The sequence below is a fragment of the Tachysurus vachellii genome, chromosome 24 (assembly GCF_030014155.1).
Source record: "Tachysurus vachellii isolate PV-2020 chromosome 24, HZAU_Pvac_v1, whole genome shotgun sequence".
NCBI classification, from domain to species: Eukaryota; Metazoa; Chordata; class Actinopteri; order Siluriformes; family Bagridae; genus Tachysurus; species Tachysurus vachellii.
In genome coordinates, this window is record NC_083483.1 from 16950634 (window position 1) to 16963133 (window position 12500).

Here is a 12500-nt window from a genome sequence, read left to right on the forward strand (position 1 = left end):
GTACTCCCTCACCTTCCTCCTCTCCTCTCTCACCTTCCACCTCTCTTCCCTTATCCCCTCCTTCACCTTCCTCAATCTTCATTTCCTCTTCATGTCCATCACCATTTCCTACCACTCCAGGCTCTCTCCCTGTGTCTGAAAGCTCTGCCTCACCCTGTTTTCCTTCCTGTGTCAGCTCTACATCACACTCAGACACCTCCATCATGGAGTCTTCAGGGTCCTGGTCATCTTGGTTGTCAGTGAAGGGATTTTCACCCTAGAGCACAAAGCATCAATATAAAATCAGTCCTAATGTGAACAAACAACGGTGTTAAAAAAAAAAAAATCAAAAAAAAAAAATCTACAATTTACACTTTCTCCAGTCTTCATATCAAATGTTAAACCCTTCAGTCATACGATACACTTAAAGCTAATCAGAAACACCAACACACACCTTCAGGTAGCTCTCCAGCTTCTTGCCGATGACCTTGTGGTTGAGGATGCTCCTGGCCACCGACAGACTCGACCTCTTCGACTGCTCCATCATCCCCTACAGCAGAATGTCACCGGGGTCAAAGGTCATGCCAATGATGGGAGAATTTCTGAGGTGTGTGTGTGTGTGTGTGTGTGTGCGCGCGCGTACCTTGCGATTGTAGTTGTGCTCAGGAGATTTGAGGTGCTTCTGGATGAGTAGGAACTGCATGGGGATGTAGACATCGCACGCTGAACAGTATGCTGCCTCAACCTTCTTCATGAAGTGCTCCATACCGATGTCTGACACACACACACACACAGGTCTTCAGTATTATATAATACACACATGGAGAACGTGTAAACACACACCTGAAAGCCACTCACCTCTGGTCAGGTCCTGCTCTCTCAACACCTGACAGATGGTGGCACTGTGGTTCTCCAGCTGATTGATTCTCTGATCAGTCTTCTTGTGTTTATCATTTATGTATTCCTACACACACACACACACACACACACATAAAGCTGATACCTTCTTTGAGATCAAATGAAGACGTTCAGAACCAAGTTATTATATTAAAGGTGCGGTCTCCGTTGTTTGAGAAATGCTTCAGAAAACCGAGTCGGAACAACAAACTAAACAAAAATCAAAACAAACGTGTAGCCAATGAGCAGAAAGGGGCGTGTCTTGTCCATATGGGCGGAGAGAGTGTTCAGTGCGCATGTGTGACATTAGCAGAAAGCGGTTTTAACATTGACATGGAGGATAAAAACAAAGAAAGAAAGAGAAGAAAGACTTACGATAAGGTAAGAAGTAGGACGTGTTAATATAGGATCAGCTTTCCAGCGCTGGAGAGAACTGAAGGAGCAGGAAGGCCTGCGATGGGACGCCGAGGCGCTTTTTTCCTTCTCGATACGTGAGTAACGTTGGTTTTGTTTTGTTACACAGAACTAATATATGTCTTTGTCCTTTACATGATTATGTTTGTGTGTCATTTTTACTTGTTTGTTTATCTACAATCGTATTGTTCTTCACTTCGGCTATGATAAAGACACATTTCTTTCTGTTAGTTGCCTGGGTTACGTATGTCTGTGTGGGCGGAGCTATCGATACAGGGGTGGGACCCATTTGGGTTAGGGGCGTGTTTGTTTTGGTGATTTTATGTCAACATTGGCTTTCAAACAACGGAGACCCCACCTTTAATACTGGGGTTGGATATATATTTATTTACACTACTTAATAAATAATTTTGTAAGGCAGCTGGTGGGATTGTGGTTTAGTACCTGCAAGAACTCAGTGGTTGGTTTTGATAGCTGGCTGGAGAGGAACCTGAAGTGATCTTTGTGGAACTTGCTGTCCAGGTGAGCAGTCAAGTCCTCACTGTAGAATGAGCGAAACTTGCAGACGGAGCACGCGAACGTCACCCTGGAAATGGCACGACTGCCAGGAGGAGAAGTGACCCATCAGTACATCAGTGGGGATCATTACTGGTAAAACAATACTGAATGTTACATCTACGTTCTTCTACCTTTCAAAGAAGCCCCGCCTCTTTCTAAGTTTAGAAGAGGACGGCGGAGTCTGTTTCCCCTGCTGCTTTCCCACAGACTGAGGGGATTCTCCTTTAACAGATGGTTCTGTGGAAGGAAAACAGAAGGACTGAGGAACACATCAGATGAAGGCGTTGACCAAATCTCTAGGCATCCATCAGGATTCGACAACTGCATCAAGATACTCACCAGCACTCTCTCCTTCAGCCACAGGTTCAGACTCCTGCTAAAGAATTACACAAACACCTCATTAGTTATTTAGCTTTTTGTTCTGTTTCATAACCAACACCGTGGTGTCATTCTGGAAGCTGACGGTTTAAGACAAATACATTAGCCGATATTTTAAGCCCAAGTTACTTTCAACATCAAAAGACTTTCAGATTTCTGGAATTTGTCTAGAAAAACACAAGGAACAGCTAAATAATAAACAAAGCAAAATAAAATAAAAATGACACTAACATTAAACTTCAAATGACTTCAATGTAAATTTAGCCAACAGTTAATCTGCAGAACAACATTTTGAGGAAAGATTTCTGATCGTTATCTTTGGTCTAAAAACTTTTCTATACAACTAATGCACAAGCTAGAAATATAGACATATTAAAGGTGGGGTCTCCGTTGTTTGAGAAATGCTTCAGAAAACTGTGTTGTGCCGGCAAACAAAACAAAACAAACGTGTAGCCAATGAGCAGAAAGGGGCGTGTCTTGTCCATATGGGCGGAGAGAGTGTTCAGTGCGCATGTGTGACATTAACAGAAAGCGGTTTTAACATTGACATGGAGGATAAAAACAAAGAAAGAAAGTGAAGAAAGGCTTACGATAAGGTAAGAAGTAGGACGTGTTAATATAGGATCAGCTTTCCAGCGCTGGAGAGAACTGAAGGAGCAGGAAGGCCTGCGATGGGACACCGAGGCGCTTTTTTCCTTCTCGATAGGTGAGTAACGTTGGTTTTGTTTTGTTACACAGAACTAATATATGCCTTTGTCCTTTACATGATTATGTTTGTGTGTCATTTTTGCTTGTTTGTTTATCTACAATCGTATTGTTCTTCCCTTCGGCTATGATAGACACATTTCTTTCTGTTAGTTGCCTGGGTTACATATGTATGTGTGGGCGGAGCTATCAATACAGGGGTGGGACCCATTTGGGTTAGGGGCGTGTTTGTTTTGATGATTTTATGTCAACGTTGGCTTTCAAACAACGGAGATCCTGCCTATAATGTTTAACTCAGTTTTGTTTCATTTCTACACAAGTAAATATGATCCATGACACTTTCTCCAAACTGCATGTACAATTAAACTCTTTATGACCTTCACTAACTTTAAATCAAACATTTCCACGTGATCGGTACATAAACTTACGATGGTTGGAGTAACATCATCTTTCTTCTCTTCTTTGAGTTCTGCTGTTTTGGCTGGACAAGAAGTCACAAGGGTCATTGTTAATAACAGAGTTAAGGCATGTCTTTATATAGGTTAAGTGTCAACATCATTACTCTTTACAAGGTGTTGGTAAGCAGTTCACACTAACACCACTGTGTGTGCGCGCGTGTCGAGCAGGTGGAAACGGCTTAGAAACACTACGGTCATTTCTGTCAGATTTAAGGAATATGAAGGACATGGTGGCAAATATGGTGGTCCACAGCTAGAAATCTGTTGGGTAAGGTGCTTCAGTAGGCCGTCATTGTGTGTATGCAGCTACAAAAAAAAACACACATTTCACCTTTAATATGGAGCTACATGACTTCACTCTATGGCAGACCAGTAAACAGAAGGTGTCCATCGTCGCTACTTCGGGCCATGAACGTTATAATGGTTTTAATCATGCAGTGGTTTGTCACAGTGATACAGAAACAGGTACCCTTATCAGCTTTATCGTCTCCTTCAGACTCGGTCTTTCCCATTTTAGACTCAGGCTCGTCAGCTGTAGTTGGGGTCTGCTTCCTCTTCTTCTGTCCGTCACGCTGAGCTTTTACTGGCTGCTACGGTAACAGATCCACACAACAGGTTAAGTCACAAGGTCTCCAATGAGAAGGTTAAATTAAATGTATTTGACACCCAGTGGTTACCTCGGACACACAGATTCCCTGACAGACAGATACTGTTTGACGTGACCATAATTTAAGATACAGGAAAAGATTCCACGCCACAGAAGACTTACACAAAGTTTAACAAGCACACAATAGACAAACATCACAACGTCGCTCATTATGAAGTGAAAAATGTCTCATGCACTTACCTTTACACACAAACCCCTAAACTGACTTGTTAAGGCACTGCATTAACTTGTTAAGACCCAGCTTGGACATGGATAGTCTTAGAAAATAAACAGTTTTAGGGGTGTCTTGACATGGGGCTTACAGATGAATAAATCTGCCTAAGATACGATTAGAGGAATGAACCTAAACCTATCTTTGACCATCCCATACTACAGACAAAACAATAAGGGTAAAAGAAATCAGGGTGGCTAAACATTTGTGCTGGATCTGATGAGTTGGGCTATTACATGTATTGGGAGTCTGTTTGTTGGAGGGGCTTTACAGAGATACTACAGCAGATGGGACCTGTTGGACATGTTTAGAGTGGCAGGTGGAGTGAAATGATGTAGTTTCCACATGTATCTCCACTCGAAAGGCTGGGCAGGCTGGACTAGGAGGGGTATTTTTAGGGTGGGTTGATGGTTCAAGTCCAGTGCTTTGCTGGAGGTACTTACTCGATTGAGGGGTCTCTTGCGGGTGCGTTGTCGGTTGAGATTTTTGCCCCCTCCAAAGTGCCGGACAGGATAGTCCTGGGAGCCATGTTGAGGCTGGAACCCCCCACTTTCGGGGTACATGCGGTGGCTCAGGAGCGATGGCAGCTTGCCTCGCCCTGAGGGGGAGTGGCCTTGCCCCCCACTCCGCCCACCTCCACCCATCATAGAGGTATCCTGCCTACGGCCAAAGCCACGCCCGCTTGGCGCTCCGCCCCTGTGCTGGGACCTCTGTCCCGCACCCCAGCCGGAGCCTGAGAAAGCATCTCGAGCTTGCCGCATTTTGGCGTTTCCATGGGAGGCAGAGCCGCCAAAGCCACCACCCCCTCCAGCTCCACCCATCGCCCCAAAGCCCATGCCTCCACGCTGGGCCATCATGTCGCCCCGGGAGTCACCAAATACAAGGTTACCAGATCTGTAGAGATCGCGGGGGCCAAGGGCAGAGGAGCGCGAGTCGAAAGACTCGTACTGGTCAAACCTGCAGAAGGAGGTGCAGAGCAAGTAGAGATAAAGCATTGGCACCTCTAATTTCATACCTTTACTTCCCCTTTGATTTATTTAGTCTCCTGTTCTCTATTAATGTTGTACTACTAAAGTTAACTGATCTAAAATCATCTCACTAAACCCCACACTGATCTTTGGATGACAAGTTGTGTTTTGCAAGTTGTCATTCATCCGAGCCATTCCCCACACCGATATCCAGTTGGACAGCACTTTGGATAGTCCGTAAAGGGGCTGTGAACCCATGCAGTCCCACATTACTCTTTACAATTTGGGATGTGGAAGGTATGATCAAGAAGAGCCTCCAAAATGATGGTTGGGACAAACAGGAGAAGGTCATTACTGAATTTCTGCCTGAGTCAAGTATTAAATGTGAATATAATCTCTTAAATAAAAGATTTGTTTTAGATATAGGTGAAGGAATGGCTTCAGTGGTGGAGAGTGTCATTAAAGCATAAACAGCACCAGGGTATAAAGGTCAATAACTGGAAAATGGATCATCAGGCAACAGATTTCCCTTTGCCCTTGGGCAAGCTTCAGAAAACTGAATCTTAAGAGACATTAAGTCAGTTTTTCAGAAACGAGCTCTAGATCGGTCAGAAATTTTCAGAACGTCTCGTGGCAACCAAAGGTCAATCCAAAGCCAAAGAAGAAACAACCTAGGGTTTTGGCAGGGGAACACAGACCAAAAGAACTGGGGACATCACTGGCTAAAATTGTCCTAGCTCTTCTATCTAGAGAATGTTCTTGTTCTGAATCGACTTGTTTGTTAATGCCATGTTTTAACAAAATATAAATTGCTTCCTTAACATAGCATTCGTGAGCCTATCTACTGTATTCACAGTCAGGTCAAATGATCAGTAGAAAACTTCTAGGTTGGTGTCAGTCATCAAAGCAATTTACATCTACTTTTCTTGCCTTACCATCCACTCAAACTGCAAGCAAATACTCGTGTTACACAAGATGAGAGTCTGCATTTGCTGCCGCTACGTCTTTTATATACACACACAAGAACCACTAAGGACAGAAACTATAGCACTACTGACACTTATATGTACTTTGGACCTCACTTATCGACCTGGATGCAAACAAATTCATTTAAAGTCAACTGCAGGAGCACAGACACAATGTGGTATTCATGTATAATCCTGTGGAAAAGTAATATTTTTAGCCATGAACATGTAGATTTATATAAGAGTAGGGCTGGGCGATAAAATGATAACGATATGTATCGCGATAGACACGTGCTCGCTATCAATAAAAAAATGTGTTCGATAAAACGCTCGATATTTTTTAAACTTCTTCGGAAGAAAATGGAGGTTGCGAAACAGGTTTGGTTGCATTAACAAAAGCACTCGCTCTCTGGTAACCTAGCAAAGTAGGGAGTGACACGCCAACAGCCAATCATGTAACAGCATCACGTTTGGTTTTGCTATATCGTGGTCTCGTGCTGATTCCTCTTCAGTAACCGGCTACTGAAGCAGAAAATGAGCCTCAGCAAGCGAGGAAATTGTAAATAAAAGGAAAAATCAGCTGCTACTTCATATTTCTGCAGGTTTTATATTTCACACAATGTTACTGTAGTGTATCAGGTTTGTGTTTTATATTACAGACGCATCTCAGTCTACCTCAGTTTTATTTATGTTTACAAAACACTGCACATATTTTACACACTTTATTCACCAGAAGGTGAACAGCTAGTGAACTTCCTAACACTAAACTTACACTAAATTCTCAGGTTTCTCTGTTTATATTTAAAACTTTACACTATTTTATTACACTTTATTAAGCATTTCTTACATTTCATTTCATTTTGCACCTTAAATGTTAAGAGATAATTGTTAAGTGTTCATTGTGACTTATGTTTACATTATAATTATTTGAGTTTTCCTGCTTGTTGACGTTTGTGTCTTAATAACTGCAATAAAAAAATAATAAAATAAATGTTTAAATGTAATATTTTTCTCCTGGTCCTTATTTTAAATGGGTCATAAAAAGATAAACAATTATCTATATCGACCGATACGAAACACTGATATCGTGATACAGTTTTCAGCCGTATCGCCCAGCCCTATAAGAAAGTCAGTGATGAGAATCTTAACTAATCAGGCTTAAATTGTACAAGGAGTGAATGGTTTCTGCAATTTTATATATGCATTAGTGTCATGTTTAAAACACAGTTCAATTATACACACCAGTTTAATTAATTATGTTGTGTATTATTCATCAACGTGTGCACAGAAAAAAAAAAAAAAACAGATCTGGAGTCGAATTTGTTTTGGCCACAAAAACATTACTAAAAGTCTGATAAATGAGGGCCAAACGTGAAGAGGAAATATCTTAGCATTTCGGCGAACTATGAGACGATCACGGAAGAGCTAGATGTTAACACCCTTGAATCGACACCTACGTGAGTAAAAAACCCTTCTTGTTAAGACCTAGTTCTGCGATCGTATGCACACTTACAGAGCAGGATTACAAACATTATTGACTCTGGGTTTTGTCTTATACAAGCTTCATCATTTAAGGCCTGGTCTGTCTCTTGTTTAAATATTCATACGTGCGATTAGCTTAAACATTCAGGAGAGAAATAATAATCCATCCATCCTACCTGTCATTTCGACCCCCTCCTTTCATCCCTCCCTCTAATTGTGTTAGCATGTCGAGTCGCTGGTTGATCTTAGCAATCACATCATCTGCGTTACCCCCAGAGGACAGGAGAGAACCAGACAGACCTCTCTTCATCTGTCCTCCACCGTATCCACCGGACATCGAGTCCTTATAACCATAAAGGTCATAGTTGCCAGATCCTGGAAATTAAAATAAAATCATATTTTGCTTAATAGTTTAAAATTTTCCCCACTGTGTCAAAAAATGTTTATTATTCTCAATATCAGAATTGTGCTGTTTCGTATCTAATAACAGCATTATTACAGCCATTAACACACAGCAGCACAGAAACACCAGTCACAAGACTTAACCTTATTTACATGAATGTGAACACTAACAATACAAAAGGTGTATTGAACAGGTTCTGGTGAACATTTCAGTAACAGGATCAGAAAAGAAAGAAAGTGTAGAATTTGGCTGTAAAGAAGTAGTTGAAGATGTTTCACCTCTGCTAGAAGATCCTCCTCCACCCCAGCTGGAGAAACCTGTCCACCAGAGCAGGATGAAAACATTAACAGTGTTAGGACTCATGTGATACACAACAAACGTCCTACTTAATCAGAACATGCGACTCATTTCGGCTTTGGATCTATATTTAACTTCTAGCTCCTTCTCTAGGACTTAGGTTCAAAGCCCCACGGCGTGCCCCCACGGTGTGACCCCACGGCGTGCCCCCACGGTGTGACCCCCACGGTGTGACCCCCACGGCGTGCCCCCCACGGCGTGCCCATCCCCTTTAGACCATGAACAACAGGGACATGTAGTGTGTTTATACAGGAAGCAGCCAGTCCAAAGGCCCCATAAGGCCTGTGATGGGGCATTATTGGGAATAGGGCAGATGTGGGGGTAAATCACATCCAGTGTGACACGACACACGACTTTATGAGCCTCCGTGTCCTAATACCACGCAGTAATCTGAGGCGTGTTGTACACAACACAACATCTAAATCTACACTGATACAAAAACAACCAACTGCGTCGCCACAGCACAAGATGCTAATCATGCTAACGCAGGCTAGCTGAGCTCAATCACCGGACCTAGCCGTGTGTCTGAGTGTCTGCGCCTGAAGCAGAGAATAAACGGCTGTTTAATAAACAAACCAACAATGTGACAATCTAAAGCGGACAGAACGGGAAATAAACACAACATTATTAGCGTGAAACAAAATGGCGCCGGTTACCACAGCTTAGCCTGCTAGCTTAGCCTGCTAACGACACTTAGCCTGCTAACAAGTTATCTTAGCTAGCATTAACACACACGCTGACTAGAGTGTTACAGCCGTGTTGTTTTTATAACGCGAACACAAACACACATCACCTCCTGACGCGTAACCACGACCGTCCATGTTCACACGGATATTCAGCTGCGATCCGAACGTCCACAAAGCGCAGGGTTTGTGCTCCAATCAGCGCCCGTGTTACTGCGAGGTGACCTACAAAGGGCGAACGGGGCTACACGCTACACGGGCTTTATATAGGGAACGTGTCTGAGCGCTCGCGCACACACACCCCAATCCTATTGGACAGAATTTTGAGAGACCGCCGCGAGCCCCACTGTATTATTGATCTATTTACATAACGGGAGTGTCAGCCAATCAGAAACGCTGTTACTATGAAGGGGCGGAGTCTCTTGGTCGTAAACGCGTAGTTACGTTGCTTTAATCACTTTATTGTCGTAACAGAATATACAAATATTTTTGTCATTTAGTCCCGCCCACAAAATAATGACCACAATATGGACGTGTGACACGTCAAAAAACTCAGCACAATGAGGGGAACTACGTCATGGGTATTCGGATGGCATCACGTGACGTCACGTGTATTCCCCCCCCAATAATGACCACATTATGGACGTGTGACACGTCAAAACACTCAGCACAACGAGTCACGGGTGTTCGGATGACGTTACATGCTTGTATCCGCTCGACTCCAAAAGTATTGGCACCCTAACATACAGGCTTTTGGGAACACTTGCTCCGACAAGCCAACGTCAAAGTTTGTCATGACAAACTTTACAAATCTAGTCTCAAAATGTTTTCAAAAAAGTATCCCAGTACATTTAATACAGACAGAAATTTATTACGGGCATTAAAAAAAACACCCTTTGAAGTTTGGTCGTAACATTAAAAAGGTCAAATAAATACCAGTGTTTAAATCAACATAAATGCAATTATAAACCAAAACAAAACAAAAAAAGCATAAAAACATCACAAACACAACCACAGAATTTTAATAATTATATAACTACAGAACACAGAATTTCTCTGAATTTTGAAAAAAAAAAATAAAAAACAATTTAAATATTATATGGACTTACATACAGTCTAACATAATAACCATGAATTTACCTTAAAATTATAGCTGAGAATATCATAAAATACATCATAGTGTTTTTTTTCCCCAAAACATTTGTTTTTTGATAAACGCATTTTTATATGTGAATTTTTTGATGACACCAGAATTCAATACAAACACAATGATAAATTCCAGGATTAGGATCTTAAACCATCTAAATACATTAAAGAAAGAAAAAAGCCATTTCCATCACTAAATCTTTGGTAAAAATACATCTCACACACACACACACACACACACACACACACACTTACTGATTTTTGTTTTCTGTGTTTGCGCTACATTTTCCTTCTTTACATATCAGTATATTATAGTATATTAATGTTAAACATAACATTTATTTAAAATCACTGAATATTATAAAGAATTAAAGTCTGCACAGTTCTTTAAAATAAAAAAGTGTCATTACAAGGAATTCTGGCTACAGTCTGGTACACAGACGGAATGTGTTTAGCTGTTTGTTTTTTAGATCTGAAATAATAATAATAATAACAATAATAATAATAATAATAATAATAATTATTATTATTTCAGCTGAGTCTAACTTTCCACATATGATCCAGTCAGACTTCTGCTCAGCTGTAATGAAAACCTGCAGCCACACGGCTCTTTGTTTTCTGGAGCAAACTGAACATCACTGAGTTATGGAAATGAACTAAGTTACTATTGTTTACATCTGATGTTCAGATCAGATCAATATTTAGTGTCAGATTAATTATTTAACTAGTAGGTGTGTAAGAAGTGAGATAATAGTGTTCTCATATGTAATATGTAGGAGATTATTCTGCGATGTGCCACTGAAACTCCTCATTTCTGATCAATCAAATGTACCATGACAACAATCACAAATAACAGTTTAGCACATAATAAACAAACTTTTGGTTTAAGTCTCATAATAATATTAGTTAATTTTTCACAGAATTAAATATTTTTGTTCCTCCCAAAGATTTCCCCATATTATATTTTCCAAATATAGAGGTATATAAAAACCTTTTAGATTGTAAATTTCCCAATCTGGCAACCGTACAGTACATTATAGTACAAACAATTAAAAATGGTCACAGGACGAATCCTGAACACACACAGAGCACAGTGACCTGAAGCTGGTTACACTTTATAATGTAATAAAGTGTGATGCAGTTATCCTCAAAATCTTTAACAATATTCACATCCTTCAGCCACCGGTAATAAAGTCTGTCATTCAAAAGCTGGGAAAACGTTAACTTTGGTCATCTTGAGTAATGCAGGCGGTCTGGGAGAAAGTGGATGTAGTCAGGTGAGTGGGTGGGGCTTACGGCAGTGGGTGGGGCTTATGGCAGTGATATCACCTAGGAGCGGGGAATCCTGGCAGCTTCTTCTACTGCAAACGTGTAGTTATACTGTGGAGGTAGAAAAACAAGTTAGTACTGAACGTGTGCAGTGTGTCATTTACTCAGAACAAACTAAATACTAAACTAAATACTAAACAAACACTCTTACTGACAAAACACAAGAGGAACTCAAACATCTACCAGAGTCTCACCTCATTCTCTATATCCTGCAGTGATTTAATCCGAATATTATCCAGAGCTGAGATGGACACCTGAAAGATAGACAGAGAGACACAGAGAGAGAGAGAGAGAGAGGTGGGGGGGGGCAGAGAGGGAGAGGGGGAGAGACAGACACAGGGGGAGAGAGAGTGAGAGAGAGAGAGGGAGAGAGAGAGAGAGAGAGAGAGAGAGAGAGAGAGAGGGTAAGGGAGAGAGAGAGAGAGAGAGACAGAGAGAGAGAGACAGAGAGAGAGAGACAGAGAGAGAGGGAGACAGAGAGAGAGGGAGACAGAGAGAGAGGGAGAGAGAGACAGAGAGAGAGACAGAGAGAGAGAGAGAGGGAGAGAGAGAGAGAGAGACAGAGAGAGGGAGAGAGAGAGAGAGAGAGAGACAGAGAGAGGGAGAGAGAGAGAGAGAGACAGAGAGAGGGAGAGAGAGAGAGAGAGACAGAGAGAGGGAGAGAGAGAGAGAGAGAGAGAGAGAGAGAGATGCAGCATGTAAAACAGTTCTAATATCAGAATAAGAAGATTCTCTTGTGACACTTCATTGTTTTTTACCTTCTCGATGACTCGATTTTCAAATTTGGGATGAAGAGCAAAAGGAACTCCATCCATCGCTAAGTGAGAACCAGAAATAAAACAACACATTTAATAAAGTTAACAGTCTTAAACATGTGCAGAATCTAAACCATGTGTAAAT

General features: G+C 41.4%; 2 protein-coding genes across 3 annotated transcripts in view; both read right to left on the reverse strand.

Annotated features, from left to right (window-relative positions):
- The window catches only part of akap8l (A kinase (PRKA) anchor protein 8-like), a 10162-nt gene extending 768 nt beyond the window's left edge, over window positions 1-9394 (reverse strand). The window contains exons 1-13 of one of the 2 annotated variants that reach the window (XM_060859899.1): window positions 9236-9394; window positions 8364-8402; window positions 7859-8057; window positions 4711-5224; window positions 3859-3979; window positions 3360-3412; window positions 2188-2221; window positions 1980-2085; window positions 1735-1891; window positions 838-943; window positions 623-753; window positions 434-529; window positions 1-256 (exon numbers count right to left, since the gene is read on the reverse strand). The exon at window positions 1-256 is cut by the window's left edge and continues 768 nt beyond it. In XM_060859899.1, the coding sequence (XP_060715882.1) occupies window positions 1-256; window positions 434-529; window positions 623-753; window positions 838-943; window positions 1735-1891; window positions 1980-2085; window positions 2188-2221; window positions 3360-3412; window positions 3859-3979; window positions 4711-5224; window positions 7859-8057; window positions 8364-8402; window positions 9236-9263 (1840 nt within the window). In that variant the 5' untranslated portion in view covers window positions 9264-9394. Of the gene's footprint in view, window positions 257-433; window positions 530-622; window positions 754-837; window positions 944-1734; window positions 1892-1979; window positions 2086-2187; window positions 2225-3359; window positions 3413-3858; window positions 3980-4710; window positions 5225-7858; window positions 8058-8363; window positions 8403-9235 lie in introns of both variants that reach the window. The other variant, XM_060859898.1, reaches the window with a different exon arrangement.
- Window positions 9395-9705: 311 nt separating this feature from the next.
- Window positions 9706-12500, reverse strand: part of mvb12a (multivesicular body subunit 12A) — a 9806-nt gene continuing 7011 nt past the window's right edge. The window contains exons 8-10 of the mRNA XM_060860837.1: window positions 12359-12417; window positions 11795-11854; window positions 9706-11651 (exon numbers count right to left, since the gene is read on the reverse strand). Of these exons, the coding sequence (XP_060716820.1) occupies window positions 11601-11651; window positions 11795-11854; window positions 12359-12417 (170 nt within the window). The 3' untranslated portion in view covers window positions 9706-11600. The remainder of the gene's footprint in view (window positions 11652-11794; window positions 11855-12358; window positions 12418-12500) is intronic.